This window comes from Rhipicephalus microplus, chromosome 6 (assembly GCF_043290135.1).
Source record: "Rhipicephalus microplus isolate Deutch F79 chromosome 6, USDA_Rmic, whole genome shotgun sequence".
Classification (NCBI taxonomy): Eukaryota; Metazoa; Arthropoda; class Arachnida; order Ixodida; family Ixodidae; genus Rhipicephalus; species Rhipicephalus microplus.
In genome coordinates, this window is record NC_134705.1 from 189,713,594 (window position 1) to 189,737,468 (window position 23,875).

The 23,875-nt window shown below is 48.2% G+C and overlaps 2 protein-coding genes across 2 annotated transcripts in view; one reads left to right on the top strand and one right to left on the bottom strand.

Moving 5' to 3' along the window:
- Positions 1-18,936, bottom strand: part of LOC119167891 (BTB/POZ domain-containing protein 3) — a 72,385-nt gene extending 53,449 nt beyond the window's left edge. Inside the window, exon 1 of the mRNA XM_037419374.2 lies at positions 18,811-18,936. Within this exon, the coding sequence (XP_037275271.2) occupies positions 18,811-18,817 (7 nt within the window). The 5' untranslated portion in view covers positions 18,818-18,936. The remainder of the gene's footprint in view (positions 1-18,810) is intronic.
- The window catches only part of LOC119166967 (sulfotransferase 1B1), a 157,572-nt gene that overhangs the window by 78,894 nt on the left and 54,803 nt on the right, over positions 1-23,875 (top strand). The window lies entirely within an intron of this gene.

Consider the following 23,875-nt stretch of genomic DNA (forward strand, 5'->3'; position numbering starts at 1 on the left):
AAGCGTAATGCTTCTCACAATTAGGCCCGGTCTGTATCAAATTTTTCTACAGTTATTTGTTACCGTCCGAAGCTTAAAGAGCCAATCGCGATCAGGACTGATCGCGATCGAAAGTGACCGTGTGTGACACCGGCATTCTATAAATAGTGTAAATGGCAGTGTGTACCTTTTAGTCTTATATACTCAGCGTGAATGGCGCTGGGCATAAGGGGGCGGGGCGGTGTTCAGTTGAGTGAAGATTGGAGGTTGACGTCTGCGTGAGTCGACGACTGCGTGACAACGTATACGTGTGGGAGTTAGCTGCGAAAGCCAAACAGCACGTAAACTGATTGCGTCACAGAAGTCCAGGATTCCATAAAGTATTCGTGTTGTGTCGTGGCTTTGTCAAGCTGTCTCCGACAGCTTTTTTTTTTCTTTTGCGCCTCCACTGTCTGTACCCCAACAAGGCAGAAATAAAGAATTTGAATTTAAATTAGAATTCTCCTTGGCGCCTACGTCCAATGTCTGAATGCGCAAACCAAGCCCGAGCTCTACCTGCATATCTTCATATACGAATCCCAACTCGAATGTTCATCTCCCGTAAACGCTAACCACTACATCGAAGAAAAGACAGTGTTTCTAAAGGGTGGGGACGTATGTTTTGTGTTTTTAAATTCATCATTGTAGCAAACAAGATACAGCGCGACTTTTTCGGGTGGGGACGATATACTAAATGAAACGATACGGACAAGCGCTTCATATTGCAGTGGTTGTACCAACTTTGCTTGACTAAATGTCACCTGTCTGGCACCTCAGGTGTCTTCACGCGATAAGTGACTTTTTCGGCCCAGGAAAAGATGACCAACTGTAGTGCTTATAAAAAAAAAGTGGTTTAGGATTTTGATTGCTTGGTATACTTTACTATGGGAGAGCATAAAGCCGTTCCGCGGGGCTCACACTTCACGAGACCGCGTCGACAGAAATTGGTTCAGAGAAATTCATTCTCAGGAACAGTGAACATCAATCACAATTCAACAGAACATTGCGACGAAACACAACATCCACAGACACGCCAAAATTTACTCCCTTTCGAGAGCTTTGGCGAGTGCATCCCGTGTACATTTTGACGGAGTGTCGGATCGATTTTGAAAGGGAAAAACTCCACATTTGCACAAGATGTGGTCTCGGGGAACACTAAAAATGTGACAGTATGGATTTGATTCCCCAATCGAAAATCCCCAACTTAAAACCTTTATTTACGCGTACGAACATTTTCAAGAACAGTTATTTTCCTAGAGTTATTGAAAGGAGAAACGAATCACCCGGTAGTGTCCGTGAATTGTCGTTGTAGAAGTTTGTAGATGCACTGTTATAATAAGTCATTGTTTTTTTATGGTGTCAATTTGGTAATCAGTGTATTTCGTTCATGAAGATGTACCCCCAGTGTATTTTGTTCATGAAAATGTACCCCACTCCTGCAACAGCCCTGTACAGGGCTTCAGTATTTGAAATAAATTAAAATCGATAAATTTGGGACGATTGCCAGTATATGAGGACTTGTGAAAGGGTGCGTTTGTACGCGACGTGGGACTGTGGCCGGTACTTGCGTTGTGCCCCCCGCTTAAGTTGTACCCTGTAATCAAGCACGAGTTGAAGGAAGAAAAAAGAACAAGATTTTTATTTGTGTATTAGTAAAGAACGATTTCACCATCCTGAAAGCACCTCTCTTATAGCGACACGATTGCCTGGTGACGAGAAAGCGCACGAAAGGAAAATGTGGTAGGAGACGCCACCCTGAGATTCCCGCAACAAACACTGTGACGTCATCAATTTTTGAAGGCGTCTGGGTCATACGTAGCTTATAAAGTACATTGTGATGTGTTGGTGCCATATAGGCTTAACCTAGGAAGTTTTCGGAAAATTTCATGAAACCAATGGCAGGAAAATACGAATAACACATTTTCGAGTTTTTTTGAAGTCACGCGTGGAAATTTCGGCACGAAATTTAAAAATGGTACATCAACCTCGATTTTTCTCGCTAATAATGAACTTATGATAGTTAAACATGTGACGTTAGAGTTATCATAGTGCAGTCAGTGGTCAGTCTAAACCGACTCACTGTTTATCTTTAGTGTCTCTTTAAAGAACACCACAGGGTCGAAATTTCTACAGCCCTCCACTACGACATGTCTCCGCAGTCACATTGGAGGTTTAGGCGCACTATTCTCCAGATATTGTGATTGTCGGTTGGTGGGAGAACGATAAGAGGACATTGAACAAGCCAAAATCGGGAAAAGTGAAATGGCAATGCGAGCAAAAAATTCAGACAGTTTGAACGTGAGGAATGAAACTATATAGCGGCCACACATTCGAAGCTCTCGACAGCTTCGGCGCCTGACGCGCGGAGCCCGTCGGGCCGTAGGGTGGGGTCAGGATATGTGACGACAACCTACACGACACGTACCGTACTTCTCGATCGCCTAGCCAACGTACGTCACCTCAGCTGTCAAGCTATCAGATGTGCACAGTTGCACGGCTCGTGGCGTTGCCCCGGCTCCATGTCTTGCACCTGACAATTTCGTGCATGGTTTGGAATGACAATGTCCGCAGCATAGTATTTGCGTGGTCCTGGCCGTTTAGTTAATTGGATGTATACCGAAGTTATCACGGTTTGATATGACTGCATGATGAAGGTAACTAACAGGCCATAACATAAATGTCATGACATGCATGTCATGAACAGCATGACAATTTCATGATTCACGATTGCGAAATTGTGCGCGTACCGAACTGCAAGGTGACGTTTAAAAAAACAAACAGGTTCGGACTGAATTGGTGAAATTCATTTGCAGATGGAGAGATTTCGTTTTGTGCATCTTAAAGGTGCACCGACACAAAATTTCGCGGCCGAGATAGCAGGTATGGTCGATTCCCAGGAACATTCGTATGTCATCTTCGTTGCATTTACAAAGGTGTACTCCTTTCGCATTGGTATGGCAGACACTCCTACATGCGACTACTGCGGAGCTGAAGAGACCATCGAACACGTCCTGTGCAGCTGCGCTTTCTACGACACACAGCGATGACAGCTCCAGATGGTTTTGCACCAACTTGACCCCGGACCATTTTGTGTGCAGAAGATACTAGGACCTTGGGCATCTGTCTCAGTTGCGCAGAAAGCAACTAAAGCACTGCTACTTTACCTTAAGTCAACAAACCTGAGCGACCGCCTGTAGACTGTGCGTGCTCCCAGAGTGTGCTCGTGATTGTGTGTACCTTCTCATCTCTCTGCAACCTCTTTTCTCCCCTTCATTCCTTCCCCAGTGCAGGGTAGCAAACCGGATGTGCGTCTGGTTAACCTCCCTGCCTTTCCTTGCATCTTTATCTCTCTCTCTCTCTCGTATGTCATCTGCAAAATATCAACGGAGAATATACCTGGTAAGGTATCTTAAAAGAATGTTGAAGTTTGCGTGAGCCCTCGACTCCACCGTGCCTTTGACACCATCGAAGAGGGCCACTAGGTACAGTGTACCAGAATGGGGTGGTGGAATGAACGAAGCGGCCGCGCCGCATCTCGGCTGATTCTCCGGCGGGTGACAGTAGCGGCAGCGCTGTTGTCCCATGGTACTGAAGATCTCGAGAGCGTTTGCATTAGGAGCGCGCGTGCCGAATCCTGCGAAAGCGTGTAATTGACCGTTTTTAGCGCGTTTAACGCGTTTCTGAGACTTTATCAGTGGACGAACCTACTACGCGCCACTGTGCACAAGTGCATATGCAGGTATGCCGAAACTGCGTCGATACATTCACTGTTTCAAGAGCCTACCGACACACTCAACACACACACACACACACACACACACACACACACACACACACACACACACACACACACACACACACACACACACACACAAGTCAATCGAAATTTGCACAGATCCGCCTAGCTTCTCACTCAAGCAGCGCTTTGACCTGCGTTACATCGTAAGTGGCTAATGGTGATTTACAAACAAAGGAGAAGTATCAAAACCGCGATTAAATCATACGCTCGTTTTGTCGGCAATCTCTGCGATATCTAGAACGCAGTGTTCTTCATATGAGCCTACATGCACTCGATTGTTTCATGGGAAACACAGGTATAAGTAACGTTGTCACAACATTTATATCGGTGACGACTCAGTTTTGTCATGCCAGTTTTGCGGAAGCTAATAATTATTGTTGCTTTCTGATTGAAAGGCTTATTACTTATTGAGCGTATTAAGAACAACACACAAACATATTAAAAAGTGCCAATTTTCTATATAGCCCATCTGTTAATCTGCGTGAATTCATTGTATTCAGTTCTCATTTAGTATCGACAGCTTAATTTATGCTGCTTTTCAAATATTCTATTGGCGTAACGCCAATGGAAGCCAGCAAATTTATGACAATGTTTTGTATTATAACTGTAGTTCTATTATTAACAAAAGCGTAGGCAGGCAATGGTGCATCTTGTTTGGAGAAATTTAACTTAAATATGTACACAGTAAACACATGTACACACACACACACACATGCATATATATATATATATATATATATATATATATATATATATATATATATATATATATATATATATATATATATATATATATATATATATATATATATATATATATATATATATATATATATATATATATATATATGCATTTCTTTCTCGTCCGACTACGTTAGACATGAACTAGTTTTAAGACGTCATACTGTCAAAAAGGTGAAATTCATAGTGCGCATTTGTACTGAGACTCGCTAAATTCAGCTTCGCCAACTGTAAAGGGTCAGCGCAAAACTAACACCCAGAATTTTTTTGAAAGGGGGGGTTGCAGCAGAATGACTAACTTCGGCAATTGGTGGTCGTTGTGAATGCGTGTAAATATTTTAGGATAAGTTGTTTCACTCACTCAGGATACCCTACAAAGTTAAATTACGAAAAGGTTTCCCGGTGTAGGGGGTTCAGATTCCCTTCCTCGCCCCTCTCTACTTACAGCCTCTTGGTTCCGCCTGCGTTTGAAACGGTATTTTTTTAAATCTCACAGCTTTCTGAGCACAGCTAACTTCCAATAAATTGGCTCAGTTATTCTGAATATTGTAGACGCCTAACCAAATGAGAAAAAGTCAAGACAGAAGAAACGAGTGTAACACATACTCTTTCTGAATTATTTTCGATCTCTCACAAGGGCTCTTATGGAGCTCAAATTCAGTATAGTGACGTGTAATACTCAGAGGGCTATGGCATCGTGTGCTAGAAATGAATGATGGGCAGGTACGAAGAAATCTTCATCAAGAAAGCACGACGGAGGAGCCCAAGCGCATAGCAGTTCCTACACGCTGCGCGCGGCTATTTCAGTCCTATTCGAATGCAGCGCCGCCGCTACGGGCAACGCGGAAGGGATCAGGCGGTGAGGTGCAGTCACGCCACTCTACACTTCTAGTACACTCTACTCTAGGTGACATCCTACTTCCCTCACGTCACCACACTGCAATCAACAAAACAAGTTATGGTGACGTCATATCCGCCATTTTTCTTTCGTCGAGATTGTTACCGCAGCGTATATTTCTCGGCGGCTGGTTGCGTGTGCTTGGCCGTGGCGCAGGAATGGAATGAAATGAAAAAACTTTATTTCGGTCCTGCAGGACGCGCTTGGCGCGTAGCGGGTGTCTCCCACGTAGGGACCGACAGGGAGTACCTGGCGGCCGCTTCGTTGGCCTGCTGGACGGCCCATTGCTGGTCGGCGAGAAGTGAGCTCCTGAGGGACCTCTCCCACTTGCTTGAGGTAGAGTCGGGAGGAGTTGTTCTACACTCCCAGAACATGTGTTCGAGTGTCGCTGTGTGTCCACATGATGGGCATGTGTCGCTGGGGTATGCATCGGGATAATAAACGTGAAGCGTGGCAAGGTTTGGGTACGTGTGTGTCTGTAATAGGCGTAGGGTTAATGCCTGCGGTCGGTTAAGTTTCGGATGTGGGGGTGGAAAAATGCGGCGTTCCAAGTAAAAGGGCTTTGTAATTTCATTGTACGTAATTGGTGTATCCCGATTGGTATCCAACCCAGCAAGATGAGGTTGCCCTGTGGCAGTGCGGTCGGTAAGTGCGCGCGCTGCATCATGGGCGATCTCGTTGAGGTTGGGTAGGGCACCCGGCACCTGGCCGAGATGGGCGGGGAACCAGATGACAGTGTGGTGCTTCAGGGCACTTGGGTCCGCATTGCGCAGGATGCGTAACACCTGGTCGGAGATGACTCCGCGTTCGAAGGCTTTAATGGCCGGCCTGGAGTCGCTGTAGATGAATTCCCGTTTGCTGTCGAGCATAGCTATAGCTATAGCTACTTGCTCCGCTACTTCGGGGTTTCGGGTGAGGATTGTGGCTGAGTTAAGAGTCTGCTGCGCGGATGATACCGTGACCGCGGCGAAGGCTTAGTTGTTGCGATAGGCAGCGGCGTCCACGAACGAGACGTTGTCCGCTTCCATGTCTATGCGCTTGAGAATGGCGGTCGCCCGCGCAAAGCGCCTGCCTCTGTTGTATTCGGGGTGTACATTTCGTGGTATGGGAGCGATCGTGATAAGGTCGCGGATTTCACGGGGTATTAGAGTCAACTCTGGGTGGTCCCTGGCCCTCGAGGAGAAGAAGCCGAGCTCGCGCAGAATATGGCGGCCCGCCTTGGTGGTAGTGAGTCGGGTCAATTGAACACGTTCCTGAGCTTCGGCGATCTTTTCTAGCGTGTTATGTACACCAAGCTCGAGGAGTTTGTACGTTGGAGTGGTGATAGGGAGGCCAAGGGCTCGTTTGACCACCTTGCGAATAAGCGCGTTGTGTTGATCGCGCTCAGCACGTAGCCACTTGTGTATAGCGGCAACGTAGGTAAAATGGCACAAAACAAACGCGTGTACGAGACGCAGCAGGTTGTCTTCTTTGAGGCCATGGTGCCTGTTGGCTACTCTACGTACGAGTCGTATGGCATTCTCAGTCTTAGTCCTGAGCTTGTGTTCTTGTTGAGGTGTTGGTTCCGCGGGACTCGATGATCATGCCGAGAACCTTGATGGTGTCTACCCTGGGTATAGTACGACCATCTCTGGTGTGGAGGGTGATATTGCGTTCCGCCGGAGGTTTCCAATCTTTGGGCTTGGCACCCCGGCGTTTGGGCAAATATATCAACAGCTCCGACTTCGCAGGTGAGCACCTGAGACCGGTGTGGTCGAGGTAAGACTCGGTGGTGTCGATAGCCTCTTGCAGGGCGGACTCAATGAAGCCATCCGACCCTGTGGAGCACCATATGGTTACATCATCCGCATAGATAGTGTGATTTAGCCCGTCTATTTTTGAAAGTCGTTCGGAAAGCCCGATCATCACGAGGTTGAAGAGCGTGGATGAGAGGACGGATCCCTGAGGAGTGCCCCGCTGTCCGAACTCCACTTCTTCCGACACTAGGTCTCCTACGCGGAGGACGGCTCTGCGTCGAGTGAGAAAAGAGCGGATAAAGTAGTAAAATCGATGACCTAGGCCGAGGGCTGCGATCGCTTTCAAGATTGACGAGTGCGTTATTGTATCGAAGGCCTTTTCTAAATCGAGACCGAGTATTGCACGAGTGTCCCGAGTGTTTCCGCCATCTAGAATTTGATGCTTTAGGAGTAACATGGCGTCTTGAGTGGATAACCCTGGTCGGAAGCCAATCATGTGGTGCGGGATGTAGTCGTTATCTTCGAGGTATCGACCAACCCTGTTGAGGACGACGTGCTCAGCCACTTTGCCCACGCACGACGTGAGAGATATGGGGCGTAGGTTATCTAGGCTCGGCGCCTTTCCCGGTTTGGGTATGAGAACCGTGTGAGCTAGTTTCCAAGCATCGGGTATCTCACCCTTTTTCTATATTTCGTTGTTAGTGTCAGTGAGGTAAGTGACGGAAGAATCGTCTAGGTTGCGTAGGAGCTTGTTGGTGATGCCATCGGGGCCAGGGGCTGAGCGGCCATTGAGCTCATGGAGAGCTCGGCGCACATCTTCAATGAGAAGTCGGCGTGTAAGTTAGTGTTGTCGCTGCTAGAGTAATCAGGGTGAGGGGTCACAGGGCCCGTGGGGAGCGGGAGATATTTTTCCACGAGGTTCTTGACAACATCTTCCGGTGACACTGTTCGTTTAGCCTGATGAAGTATCTTCACGATCGAATGACGCTGATTTGTGCGGGTGTTGGTTTCATTGAGGAGGTGTTTGAGTAAGTTCCAGGTTTTGCCATTTCGAACCTGACCATCAATCGAATAACAAATTTCGTCCAACTGCTGTTTTGAAAGGATGCGGCAGTGATCCATCATGGTCTTGTTCAGCTGAGATATGCGTGTGCGTAACCTCCGATTAAGGCGCTGGCCCTTCCACCGGGCCAATAGAGACTGTTTGGCCTCTAGTAGGTGGGCGAGACGACTGTCCATCTTTTCGGTTAGAAGGTCTGTGCTGATAGTTTTGGTTGACTTGTTTACATCAGCTTTGAGCTGGGCCGTCCGCGTCTCGAGGCTCGGTGGGGTATCGGGAGGAGGTCGTTCTGCGCGGGTCTTACGAAGGAGGTCCCAGTCGACCCACGTGTACGACTTGGTCTTCCTGCTTACTGTGGGGAGGTGTACAGCCAATATGAAGTGGTCGCTACCGAGATCTACCGCGAGGTTGGACCAGCGGGCGTCGGAGATATTCTTGACGAAGCATAGATCCGGCGTAGTATCTCTTTGCGTGGACGTACCAGTGTGAGTGGGGAAGGCCTTGTCCGTAATGAGAATAAGGCCCATGTCATTCGCACTTTTCCAAAGCTCGTTACCTTTGGGTGTGTCGTACGTGTAGCCCCAGGCGCTATGCACAGCGTTAAAATCGCCTGCAATCACTAGCGCAGGCTTAGGAATTTTTCTGTTTGGCGATATTGCAGTGCCTTTTCCTATTTGAATGCAATGCTTGACGCGGACCGTGTGGAAGTGTTTCACAGTTCTGTGTGCTGACGTGGTCAAAAGCAGCACACGCTAGGTGGCGACAGTTGCACCCAGTTTTTGGAGCTCTCTCAAACCGTAAATGAAACTGATCGATAGTGAGGGGCCTATAGTTAATTATCTGTCGCGTGCTGCAGCAAACTATGTGTCGTATCATGATTAACTGGCCCGCAGCAACACATTGCAGCAGAAAAACGCCAGGCCATAGTTTTTGTGTCAGTACCCCTTTAAGCAGGGGCTAAGAACAGAATAAAAGCTACTTGTGTCACAAGCGTTGATTCGCGCCATGGATGCATTGAAGACGGAATCTACAGTGAATTCGATAATGAAATCCACGGCTCCATACGTCAAGCAGACATAGATGGGTGGACATCTAGCGTTGTGCCTCTAACGAGCTGAAATGATGACGGTTGAATTTGTAAGCTAATAATTTCGATGTTTTAATGGTCTTGTCAACGTGGGATGGCTCACAGCTATACAGCAGTGTATACTTTAAATCTTCCACCATTTTTTAAAACAAACAAAGGGTTGGTTGTCATTTTACAATGAAATACTGAGACAGCTTATCGCTCCGCGATAGTAGAGTACATCGTATTCTAAATCGTCGAACATATTTTTTCTAAACGCGGTAAAGTCACACTTAGTCTTTCCATTTTGCGTTGTTCACACGCGTATTTTGAAGGCGAAACACCTCTCCATCTTTTGTTTTATGCATTCCAACTTCTGTTGTTCTTGCCAATTTATCTTCGAGGGTTTAGTGTTCTCAAAGAGAGCTTTTATGATTGTTACGTGATCTACGCCAGCCTTCAAGTATAGATAGATCGCGGTGTTGTTCTCAGCGCCGTTTTGTATGAATGATGTTTGTTTTTAGCAGCCAAGCCGTTTAGCATATGATTCTTTGTCCGACGACCCAAGAAAATTAACATACACGGCTGTATGTGCCAACAAAATCGGGTAAATCCCAGATGCTTGTCGCCGGTTCGCTGAAAATGTAGAAAGCAACAGTTGTCTCAGCAGCAAATCACTGCGAAGTGACGGTGGTGATTTGATGATTCCAAGAACGTGCACGCAACGAGAGAATACAATAGCTGGAGTGGCCACGGCGGCCACCAGAAGACCCCGAAGGGGTGGAATGCCTACACCAGCGATGTAGATCTGCTTGTAGATCTGCGAGAGGTTCGAGCGCCTGGTTTTGGCGCGACATTATGTTTCTGGAGTTTGAATGGCGTGTTTGTGTCTGTCTGTGGTGTAATTTGAACATGCGTGGACTGAGAATCAACATATGAATAACCTAAAATCACTGGCCCCGCCACGGTGGTCTAGTGGCTAAGGTACTGGGCTGCTGACCCGCAGGTCGCGGGATCGAAGTCCGGCCGGCTGCAGCGGCTGTATTTCCGATGGAGGCGGAAATGCTGTAGGGCGATGTTCTCAGATTTGGGTGCACCTTAAAAAACCCCATGTGGTCGAAATTTCCAGAGCCCTCCACTATGGCGTCTCTCATAATTATATGGTGTGTTGGGACGTTAAACCCCACATATCAATCAACCTAGGATCGCTTAGCTAGAGCCAGTAATGACCTAGAAGCAACGTTAGAACAACCCGCAGCCACGCCTCTACTTGTGAATACAGTGAAAGTAACTAGCGGGCTTTACAGACGCAAGGGTATACTGTATACATGCTTCACAATACAACATGAAATATTGCCAAAAAATGCGTGGTACAGGCGCCCATTGCCATCGGGCGTCAGAACATGGGAAGGTCAACAAGAACAAGAACATGGGGTTATCACAATGACTGGTATAAAGCCAGTCACCCACTACGAAAGGCACACTGCACCCTTAAGACCATGTAGTGGGTGCATAGCAAGTTCGAAAAGATGTTACACACTAAGTACTTGAAGTACGCACTAGGAACAGAAAATCGCTATCGCGTTCAACCCTTAAAGCCGAAGCCTAAGGGTCTTTCAAATTTTGTGACGTCAAACGCTTCTCGAAAGTTTCAAGTAAATGAACTTCCTATGAGGCTGTGTCGGTGGTTTGTGGTCAGACATTCAAAAGTCCTGGTAAATTTCAGTAAAAGGTTCTATCCCTGCACTACCAAACGTATTGTTTTATACAAGGGACGAATCTTTAGCGCTTAATATGGCTATTATTCATGTTAGCCGAGAACAGGTACTTCCGGTTCAAGTGGAAAACCGGTGGCAGTCGGTTATAGTCTCGGGCAGGTCTACGCATGAATTCCACTAAGTGTAATGTATTTGGACAACCTCTGTACCTAGCAGAACTCGCGTGAATCGATATTCTACGGAGGTAGTAGAAGAGTTATTTAACAGTGCCGAAGGAACGGGACAAACTGATTTAAAAAAAAAAACGCTGTCGAACACCAGGCAAACGAAGTGCTGGCCATCAATTGCTTAGTTTGTTTGTTGATAGTAAGCGTCTGTTTGCCCCGTTCATTGCGCTGTTTCCCAATTCTTTCGGTGCGTGCACCGACCACCCGAAGTCAACAATTATATATATAGGTACGCCACACACAACTCACAGCCGTCGCAGAGGCAGGCGTTGTGGCCGTCGACGCCGGAGACGTACTCCGGAAATCCCGTGGTGGTGAGAAGAGCCGACGGGCTCTTCCAGTAGAGAGACTCCAGCATGACGCGTTCCGGCTCGCCGCCACGGAGCCACCCGGAGTCGGCGTTGCCTTCTTGGATGCAGGTAGCCACGGGCACCACTTCCGTGTTGATCTCGAACTTTTCCGCGCACTTCCGGTGGTTGTCTACGCTACTTTCCGTCCACTTCTCCGTCTCCACCGTGAAAGGCAGTGCTATTGGCAGTGACGTACAACAGCGGCCTAAATGCTATCGTCGAACGGGGAAGGCAGTATCGTTTTTAGTTGCTGCAGCTTGTCCACGTCAGGCTCCACGAATCTTTTAACGTTGCCACGGTTCCGTACAGTAAAAGACCTGAATGGCCTGACGCAGCTGCAACAAATGCTAAGTAGGACCTTTTGAACGAGAGGACAGCTTCGTTTCCTGTCACTAACTTGGCGACGTTAGTTCCACAAAATTCCTTTCCGAGCCACCGCTTCGGAAAGTACTTGAAGTGCAAGCTTAGAAGCAGCATGCTCCAGAGCTAGGACAACGCTCGTGAGATAATGTTCAATGGCAATTAAGTAGTAGAGTATAGTAGGGTTATTATAGTCTAGTGCATGAGGGTCTTTGACAGTCACTTCGCATCAGCTATAGCGCGAGACACTGGTGGTCTTTCATTCCCCTTACATAACCAGCTCCAGCGATTGTCGGAAAATATAGCCGGCGTAGGATGCAGGGATACGAGCTGATAACCTTTCGTGTCTGCGTTAGCTTGTTTCATTAACACATCCCCTCATCTACCTTCGAACGCCGCGAGTAAAGCAGGTTGTTTTAACCACTGAATCCCCTCTGAGGCTAAAGAACGGCAGCTAGGGGCAAAACGACACAAAGCCACGGTGAACTGTGTACTGGCACCGGCTACTAAAGCGTGAACTGCAAGAAGGAACTTTCGCCTTTGGTCACGGATTGCCCTATGAGACTTCCATACTTCCTCGAACGTCGTATGCCATGGCTGGTTGGTTCGGCTCGGAAGCGAATTCCTTGCGAGCGCCAACGAAGCGCCAGCTGTAGTGCGCAAACAGTAATGATATGAAATGCATGAATAACGCTAAGGCATACCCTTTGTTACAGTTCTAAACGATGTTCTTCGTCTCCTTCGCGGTGATGTGTTTCTGCACCGCTGAACACTTCGTGGTCCTTTAGCACTGCTCAAGCCTCATTTCCGCTGAACTCTGGCTTGTGATTTCCGAGTCGCCCGACTTGCCATGGAGGTCTGACCCCTTAGAGGTGGCATTGACGGTCGCTCAACGATATCCAAACAATGACTATGTTGTGCTTTCGCTTTATAAATTAAGGTTGAATTACATTCCAAGGTGTCCCAGATGAGCTATGACGGGGAACAGCGACAGCCTTCGCCTTTTTTCTACGTTATACAAGATACTCCACGATGACCGGGTCCTGAATTCCAGCCTGCAACGACGGGCTACTCACCAAGGTGCTCTAGTATGTCAATAAGTATACCGCGGTTGTTGAGAACCCTTCAATGTCTAATTGATACTTGGTCTTCACTTGGAGGCTATGGGTAGGAGGACTTCTTCAGCACATCCTGCTCGTACGGGGGGACCTTGGTAGTCGCAACATGAACTTTCCTTAGAACTGCCGCCTGCACTTGTTATTCCGTCTGAACCTTGCCCACGTAGATCAACCATCGTAGATGATCCATCGATCATCCATCGCTGGTGTGTGTGCGCGCCTCATCTCTCCTCGTCCTTTGCGCTGCTCTCTTAAGATGTCTCAGCCAACTAGCGGACAAGTTCACCCTCCAAGATCATTCCCTCCAGCGAGTTTTCGAACCTCGTGAGCACCTCGATGTCAACGCGAAGACCACAAAACACGAACACGCGTAACACTCGAGCACTTCACGTAACACCTCCGTGTGTCCGTTATGCCGGAGGACACCGCCGGGCGTCGGGGTATACGTTTGCCGTCGGCCGACACCAAACCCTCCGAGCGACGAAACCGACGACGCCGGCGGTGGCACCCCGAAAGTAAAAAAAAAAAAAACTTCGTGTCCTGGAGCGACCTCCGACGTCCGGCCCGATCTCCACCCACGGCCGAAGGTCTTTGTCGCGCCTCGCCCTCCCAATCAGGCCTGAACGCCAGGGACGGGAAGGCTTCCCGTACGAACCTCCTCCCCTCCTCTCGACCACCGTGTGTGTGCGTTTGAGCCTTCCACGAGCAGTACTAGTGTGGTATCTTCATTTATTTCAACGCTTCCGTCTGTGTTTCTCTTCCGTACCATCTCGTTAAGCCGCCCCTCCCACACGCCTTTTTTTTCCCATTAACTCACCGTAACTCCTCAGCCTGTCGAACTGACGAGCGCACTGCACGGACAGACACGAACACTACAGCCACACTGCGAAGCACGTGTCTGGGTTCGTATCTGTGTGGTTTGTTAACTTCATTCCCTTCGTGGGGCTGCCGTTTGTTCGTGCATTTATTTCACGCCGCACCACGTTAGACCATTTCCTCCTACCTTTAGCACTCATCAGCCTTTTCACGGTAGCTTCTAATAAGAAGGATAATCACGTGCTTTCGTGCACGCACGCACGCACGCACGCACGCACGCACGCACAACACGCGCGCGCGCACGCACTCACACACACACACACACACACACACACACACACACACACACACACACACACACACACACACACGCACGCACGCACACACACACACCACTTGAGGGAAGAGGAGGGAGGGGTATACAGATCCATACTTTATTTCCATAACTGATTAATAAAAAGCGTCGGGATCGTTATCGTTCCGCCGTAAGCGGGTGGGGGTGCGCGGGACGCCCTGTTTCAAGGCCAGCACTGCACCGACCGCAGCTGGGAACCACCCTCTCCCGTGGTTCTGAAACCCGGACTCACGCGACCCTGGGATCGCTTTTGTGCAGCTTGGCCGAGTCAGCTGTCGATGGCGTAGGGCGCTCCCCGGAAGGAGGAGAAACGAAAACAAAGGCGTGGATAAAAATGCGTAATGGGCCGAGGACGCAACCCGCGCACCCCTCCTATCACAGCCCGTGTCCGTCGGCTGTGCGATCGATCAGCCGCTATGCAGTAACAGTTTGTGCTACATACTCGGCTTAATCCGCTGCATAGACACGCGGGGTTCGCGGTACGTGTTCGCACGATGGTGTACTGTTGTCACGTTGTTGCTACTCAGGAGAAGAGGAAGAATCGGAAGACGGGGAAGAGCACAGTTACAAGGCTCAGTATAGGTGCCATAAGAGACGCACGGAAAAAAAGGCGACATCAAAGGAGCGGACTGTCAAATGGTTCTATTGAATTGACAGGAAAGAAGGTGAACATGCGCGCACTGGTTGCGAAATGATTAAAATTCGGTAATGCGGTGAAAAAGCCATGGGCAGGTTGTGCTCCGTGGCTATCGGAGGGATGTCGTGCTGCTTTGGCGGTGACTCCCCCGTCGATCAGGTAAAGCGGCAAAGCCCTTCCTGAAAAAAAACTGTTCTCTTTTTGTTGGGATCGAAGTGGTTCGCTATACTTTTTTACTTCATAATGTTTCTGATCAATTCAACGAAGGCATGTCAAACCAACTACCCACCCAATCCAGCAGGCGTGCGAACAGAAGCGTTCATGTTGTACTTTATGCATTTTGGCTATGTAGCTGGGTATTACAAGAGCTGACAGCACAGCTCTGACGCACTGCGACTATTTATTTCGTGGCTATGGTGATCGACGGCTGACCCGCAGGTCGTGGGATCGAATACCGGTCACGGCGGCCCCATTGCGATTAAGGCTCGTGTTTTAGGTTTATGTGTACCTTAAGGAACCCCGCGATGCCGAAGTTTTCGGAGCTCTCCGCCACGGCGTCTCTCGTAATCATACAGTGATATTACCGTAGACATTTTGGGTGCACATGGGACAGCGCATTCAAGTTGCATAAGGCGACGAATGGGCTGCTCTGTTCAGCCTCGGAACAGAGTCGCCGTCTGTGGATGTCAAACGCGGAACAGCTGTTACGTCGACGACAGCAATGACTTTTCTCTCCTCTTCTCTCCAACTTTTATTCCCCCTTCCTCGACTGTGCCGCGTAGTGTATACCAGGCCTTCTCGTATACATCGGGGTTTATGGACGTAAAACCTCATCAGTTATTATATGTCACGAACGGATACCACATATACGACATTACTCGGCATTACCTATCTCGCAGTCATTCAGTCGACATATATAGGCGTTTCTTGTAATTCACTCGGAATATAAGAAAAGTTTGTAATTTTGCAATTTAGGTTTATTTTTTTGGGTGAATAGATTAATCAAGCTGTGACATGCGATTTTTTCCGTTTCGCACAAAACGACGTATACGGTGTGTTTTCATGTACTCGTGACGTGGTGTAGGTAACTCAAACACAAACCTTTTCAACGAGGGCTCCCTGTGCACTGCCACATACCTTTCTCTGGGCTGTTCTCAGCACGTGTACACCCCAAAAATACACTGCCGAGGCTGTGAAGTTGGATTTTGTACTCCCGCGAAACAGCCCAGCGCAGAAAGGTCAAGATCCTCCTCTCTGTCAAAAGGTCAGTTGGCAGAGCCCGCTCGCATCTTAACAGTCCCGGATCGTATGAACTGAACAGACAAATCACGTGTGACTTCAACGGTAGTACAGCACGTCGCCGTCGACGAAGTTGGTGGCAGCAGTGTTTCTAGTAAAATAGTGAGAACTTCGAAGCGGCACGGCGTAGATTATCGGCCCTCCAGAAAGGTCATTGACACCGCCGGGCAAAATGTGATACTTAAGCAGTGCCCCGCAGAAACCTCACTTTTCGTTCAACTTTTATGGCGGTTGATGACGTCATGCTTGACGTTGCAGCACAGGTCAAGTGAATTCGGCCTGTTGAGGAGCAAATAGATCTTCACGTCAACGTATCGCAACCTATATAGTTGACGCCGATGATAAGGCAAGCCAACACTGACCAACAGTAAACGATAATTTATTATATAGGCGAGAATAAGTTATTTCAGGCAGTGCTAATTAGTGTAGCTAGCACTAATTAGTACTTATTAGTAGCAACACATATATCGTTAATTGTTAATTATTTATTCTAGCACTAATTAGCAGAAGAAATGGTAGGCAAGGACACCGCTGCTCGGCGTTCCCAAATCGTGGTTGGCCATGAAAAGACGTTGCCCTCGTGTATGGTGAACCAGCCAAGGTGTTGGTTAAGATATTGAACTCCTAATTACCCGTCACTGGAACTGCAGCAATGATGTTGCACGAGGTTGCATGTACGGCAGCAGGACACAGTGGTTCTGTTTCGAAAAAGACGAGAAGAAAATGACGTCGTTGTGCTTAGATTTATGCGCACGTAAAAAAAATTACAGAATATCCACGGAGTCAATGATGATTGGTGAGGCGAAGCGTTCGTCGGTCCGTCCGTGCTTTCGTCCGCCCATTCGTTCTTGCTTCCATCCGTCCATGCGGCCGTCCGTGCGTCCGTCCGTGTGTCCGTCCATCCGTGTGACCATCGGTGCATCCGTACTTCCGTGCGTCCCTCCATGCGTCCGTCCGTACGTCCGTTCTTCCACCCGTCCATCCGTGCGTCTGTTCGTGCAGTCGTCCCCCTGCCTGCCTGTCTGTCCGTGCGTCCGCCCCTCCTATGTCTGTGCGTCCGCCAGTCCGTCAGTCTATCTGTATGTCCATTAGGTCCGTCCGTCTATCTAGTGAACAGTCCGAGCACAGCCATCTCACATCTATACATCACGTATTCATCATATACAAGTGCCGCCATCCAGTGGACATTTTAAGGACCACTCTTTCGGGTATGTTCCACCGGTGGCTACACACACCATCGGAGGATGGACAGACTTACACCCTAAGAAGCTTCGCCCCTAAAAAATTCAGTGATCAATGTTGTTCCGAAGGTGTATTGATGAGTCAAAGGTGCATTGATAAGTTGCGCACGGTGTACGTGAGAGAGCGCCCTTGACGTTGAGAAAGTAGATGCCGGATGTGCTTTGCCGTCGAGGAACTCCACATCCTGTGCGAGTGTCCGGTATATTATGATGTTCTGAGACGGTAACTGGCGCCTGTTCTAGTGCACCATGAAAATAGACGAATGCCGGTTGAGTCTATTCTCGAACGTCTTCCACAGAGGACATCGCAGCGGAAGGCGACCGAAAAACTCCTGAAGTTTCTCAGAAAAACCGACTTGACCAAGTGGCTCTGACAGTGATGTCGCGTACCACGAGAGCGTGATGAACATGTTGCTGACTGTGCGTTTATTTATGTGCTTTGTTATGTGCTATCTTCCCCTCTCCCTCTTTCAATATTCCCCTTCCTGTTCCCCCACATAGGGTAGCGAACCGGCTTTCCTGGACTGGTCAACCTCCCCGCCTTTCGTTCTCTGCCATATCTTCTCTGTCGAGGATGGCACTTACTCCTTTGTCGGCTCATGTGTCAATGCTCATCAGCGTCTTTCCGGAAGACGTGTCCCTCTACAGTATGATTATGTGCGCCCGCATGTAGGGGGTACCTTCCTTCCCTTTTCGGGCTGAATTCTACAAGGTGGCGAAACGGTTATGAACGAGAAATTGATATATTCATTCACATTATGAGTCCATGTTCTTCGTGTTGCTGATAAGTTTACCCTATAGTGCTGTAACCTGTTAGCTTAGTTAGTAGCTCAGTCAGTAGGTAGAACGCCACAAAAATGCGTTGCTTCCGGGTTCAGTCCTCGGACCAGGACGAACTTTCTGGCAGATATATAAGAAGCTTTCTTTCTGAAAAATTCCCGTGGATTTCTTTGTGACTTCGGCTGCAAACGAGCCGTTGTCACTTTGTTTTTTTTTAACATACTCAAATAAAGAAATGCCATAGGGAGAAAGAGAAGTAACCCGTCGAGGATGTCGGGGAAGGAGGCTTCCGCCTTTTCTCCCGTTCATCCCCGTAACCATCGGTCATTGCAATCCCTTCAGACTCGGAGGTGGTCACGGCGAGATCGACGACCTTGCCTTGCTCTTCGGCCTCGCGATTGAGTACTAACGTATTCCAGAATTTTACATTTCCACTCGTACCCTTGCAGGAATGCCAAGGAACTCAGTTCTCTTTGATAATATGACGAGCACAACCTTCGAGGGCGCCGCGCCGGAAAGAACGATATCCAGATACAAGCAAAACGGGCAGCATCGGCAGCAGGAGTGAAGGTGCGATCTGCAGCGCCTCACCTTGCATTCCAGTGGCGTGGTCCGGCGTGACTGACCGTCCTCGCGGTGGTCACGTCCACGTCACGCCTTCCCCGCCGCCGCCACGACACGCCGGCCGAGCGAAGCCGCTGTACCACGTCGGAGCCTGCGAAAAGAGAGCCGCCGCCACGGCCTCGTGAAACAGCGGGTCAAGGAACGGCGAAAGTGCCGTCGGTGTGCCAAGAGATTGATTGATTGATTGATCGATCGATTGATTGTATTTACGTTCACGTGCAACCTAGTTGATGCGCAATAAATTAACAAGTGCTGATTGACTGATTTAGTTGACTTGTTGTGCTTAACGTTTTCAACCGCGAAAGTGGCGTCGGTGTGCCAAGAGATTGATTGATTAGTTGATTGATTGATTGATTGATTGTATTTACGTTCACTTGCAACCTAGTTGATGCGCAATAAAGAAACAAGTGCTGATTGACTGATTCAGTTGACTTGTTGTGCTTAACGTTTTCAACCGCGAAAGTGCCGTCGGTGTGCCAAGAGATTGATTGGTTGGTTGATTGATTGATTGATTGATTGATTGATTGATTGTATTTACGTTCACTTGCAACCTAGTTGATGCGCAATAAAGAAACAAGTGCTGATTGACTGATTTAGTTGACTTGTTGTGCTTAACGTTTTCATGCAACATATAGTTGATGCGCTATCGTTGCGGAAAAAAAAGAGCCCTAGGTTGTAGACATTAGTTGATTGATCGATCCACTCATTCATTCATTCCTTTCACCATCGTGTGTATCACGTTCGCCTGCAACCTAGTTGAGGCACAATCATTTCGAAATAAAAAGCTGTGAGGTGTATTGATTAAATGATCCATCCGACACCATCCGAAGAATGGAAGACGATGCGCGAGTCTCTAATTTTTGCGTGAGAGGGCGCGCTGCAGGCGAGCGACATACGCTATAGCAAAACGCGATCTCCGATGCGAGACGCAACCGATGTGACAGGTGTTCGTTGGCGCGCCCATGGTTCTCACCGTTCCAATCCAGGGGGCGCTTGCGACTTCCGGTTTGAATCCGCCGATTTTGTCAGTCAGGACCGACATTCCCAGTGCGTCTGTCCGTCCGTCCGTCCGGACGGACGGACGGAAGCATGGGTGCATCGACTGATGCATGGATGGATGGACAGAAGCACGGATGGGCGCACGGACAGACATACGGACGAACGGACAAACGGACGGATGGACGGATGGATGCTTCGCTCCACTCATCATTGTTCACTCCGTGGATATGCTGTGATTTTTTTTATGGGTGCCATGATCATTTTCTCCGATAAATGCTGCCGTTAATTCTTTTCTCATCAACGCGCCCTGAAGGGTAACACCGGGTCGCCGTTACTGCTTGTTTCCAATACACCTTTAGAGTTTCACCGTTTCCGGTAAGCACAGACAAATGTACATACTAAAGAACGTAAGCAACTATTGTAATGAAGTGGTTCTTGCTTGTGTTTTAAAGAATTACGACAGTAAGTAATCGTAAAAGTGATGATTAAATGGCCGAAAAACGAGAACTCTTGATTAGGTTTTTCAAAGTTACTCATGAGAGTGTTATATGTTTACCGCGTGCAATGTAAAATATTCACTACTTCCTATTCAATTTGCTTGCATACACTGTACGCAATTACTGGGCACTCGAGGCCCAAGGGACAGCTTTACGCTCTCCCATAGTAGAGTACTTCGTACTCTAAATCGTTAACTTATTCTAAACACACAAGCAGCTCCTGTGCGGGACGGCTTTATGTTCTCCCATTGTAGAGTACCTATATTACTCTAAACCGTTAACCACTTTTTCTAAACACGCATACATGACGCTACGTCAACTGCTTCATCCACTGTAAACTTCCTGGGGCGGCTTTCAGCTCTCTCATATAGTAGAGTACTAAGTACGCTAAATCATTAACCACTTTTTCTAAACACACATACACTGCATTACGCTGGTTTCATGGGTTTGTAGCGTCTCACGATGGAATAATTTTTTTTTCTGGACGTGTAGCGATTGGTGTTCCGCTTACGACTTCTACTTCATGGGCAATATGATACGCAGTTTGTTACAGGGAAGCACGCCTTCATCCCGAGTCGCTCGCTGGATTTCGTGCCGACCGGTTGTGCGCCCGCGCGCTCCGCGCGCTTGCGATCTTCGGCGTCACCGTAGCTCTGGCCGACAGGGCTCGCCCTACGTCACCTCCTGCCGCCGACGGCTTTCGACGACAGTGAAGCTCTGACTTACTGGACCTGCTCTACGCCATCTACAGACGCCGACAACATCTCTCGCAAGTGCACCTCGTCCTCGGACTCCAGTGACCGTGCTTCCATCTTTCCCGTCTCTCCTATCCCCTCAGTTTGTTGTTGCTTCTTCTTCCCCTTTCCTATACCTTTACTTCTACCCTTTTTATCCCTCCTCACCCCCATCCCTTGTGAGCCCTGTGGCGGTGTCGCTCACTGAAGCAGACAATAACGGGGCTCACTTTTCTCTTCCTTTCATTAAGAACCACTCATCATCCCGCGCTGCAATTTTCTAACGTATCTGCATTTTAACCCATGGCTGTAACATTTTATTAGCACGCACAGCAGGTTCATCCTGGTGTAGACATATACAATGGTGGTCCTGCTGTTCCCTCAGGTTCTATCAGCCCGTATAGCAAGTTATAGCCGTGTCTCACAGAGCGTTTTAACTGCATCTTTTCAGACTGTCCACCTCCGTGACTCTGTAACGCTCGAGTTGGTCCCCACGCGAGATAGACGGGGAGGTTGGGCATAGTCCCATCTTTCACATGCCCTGATTGCTCTCTACAAGAGCCAGTCTAGCATGTGCTGCAGCCATGTGTAATTGCCAAAGTACTTTGGATAGCCGTTAACGCTGGTTTCAGAGGCCTATAGGAATTAGTCGTCTTCTCAGTTCGGGTTGCTCCTCGCGTAGTTCGCTTCGCACGCCTTCTAATTGATGCGGGGGCGTTTTGTTTGGGGTGGAATCGGTGTGAGGTCGTTGCAGCGTGTCACGGTCACCATGCCTTGTTTACGATTTTGGGACGTTTGTACTCGGAAATCTTGGTTTTTTTTTTTTTTTTGTCGAAGGAATTGTTCTTTCTTGCGGTAGAGTAACTTCTAGGGCCGTGGTCCTACCGTTTCCTGTCAGTGGTCAATGGACGTGTGCGGCTGGTTTTAGGGATAAAGCTCCTTATAGCGACACTCGTTCGTCCCTCGTAGCCGTTGTAGTGTGTAACAAGTATAACATTTCGACCTCCAAGGTGGTGCCGGTGAGAGATTTCTTCTGAGCGTTATTTAACAATAAAAAATAGTGCTCAATGTACATGCCAATGACTGCCAATGGGGAATGAGAGACAGGAGCATTTGGCTTTTAGTTAACGCGCACGCTGCCAACCCCATTAGCAGCCATAGGCATGTACATTGAGCACTATCTGACAAGAAAGGGCTGCTACGTTATACTCGCTGGGCGTAACCTCCTTATTTTTAGAAAGGTTTAGCGAGCGCTGGGCCGCAGTGCCATGAATACAATGAACTAGTATATACCATGAACCCGAGGTGGTTAAAGGTGGGAAGTAGATACGAAGCGCAAGCCGTAAGAAAGTATAAGCCGAATTCTCCTGTCTCTCATTTCCCATTATCAGCCATTGGCATGTACATTGAGCACTATCTGACAAGAAAGGGTTGCTACGTTATACTCGCTCGGCGTAACCTCCTTGGTTTTAGAAAGGTTTAGCGAGCGTTGGGCCGGAGTGCCATGAATACAGTAGTATATACCATGAACTCGAGGTGGTTAAAGGTGTGTGTGTGCATATATATATATATATATATATATATATATATATATATATATATATATATATATAGGCACACACGAACATATTCATACTGTATGATTGAATCAGGTCCCCCAGAAAAACATTTTTCGCTACGCCCCTATCAATGTAAGCAGCACCTTGACATGTTCATCGGAAACTGTGCTTAATAATCGGTCCCCAGATACCTCAGTTTCCCTTGATTCAAATGTCGGCCTAATATTGCACTAAGCGTGCTTCTATGGATGTGGTTCGCGACGACGTCAGCCTTTTTTTTTCTCCGTGTACGTTCGACTGTGGCGATTACCGCCCGTTTTGCTGAGAGCAGCACCCTCCTTCGGTTCGCGGCATCCATCGCGTTAACGAAGGGTACAGGTGATCACGAAAAAGCAATCGGCACCAAGCCCCACGATCCAGAGGCCGCGACTATATATACATGAGTTGTTCTTGGGGAAGGAGCTGATTTCTGTCTGCCGAATGGGGCGACACGGCTAAGCTCCTTATGGGGTAGTGGGGAAAGAGACAAAAAACAATAGTAGAGAGATGAAAAAAAAAAATTCCGCCATATCCACGAAGTGAATGATGATGAGTGGGCGAAGCTCCGGAGGTAAACCTGGTAAACCATGAATCCTCTGTACATTTTGCCCTCTCGATTTTATTACATCGCTCCCCCTAGCGTACGTCGCCGCACTAAATCGAACGATTACCTTCAACCAATGACACTCGTCATATGTGACATCATTCCTATTTTATAAGATCTCGCGTCTTTCATCAACTACAAGTACCGCTTTCTAGTTTATAACATCTTGCATCTTTTCATCATCAGCTACAAGTACCACCATCTAGTAAACACTACAAGAACTAAACGAGAGGTGGCTACATACAGGGGACGGTACCGCCATCTAGTGAACACTGCAAGAACTAAACTAGAGGTGGCTACATACAGGGGACGGTACCGCCATTTAGTGAACACTGCAAGAACTAAACTAGAGGTGGCTACATACAGGCTACAGGGGACGCACAGCCCACGCCCTAAGGAGCTTCGCCCCTAAAAGAGGGAGCCCCGCAGGAGCGACTGAAAAAAGTAGCGATAAGAAAGATGGGGAGATATTCGGAGGAGTTTTGAAGACGGTGCGCCGATCGGCGAAAGCTACGTACACGGCACCGGGAGATCGCGGACGCCACAACCGTTGATTATGAAATCCACCGAGCGAGGGCGCGGCTACGAGGAGGGATCGTG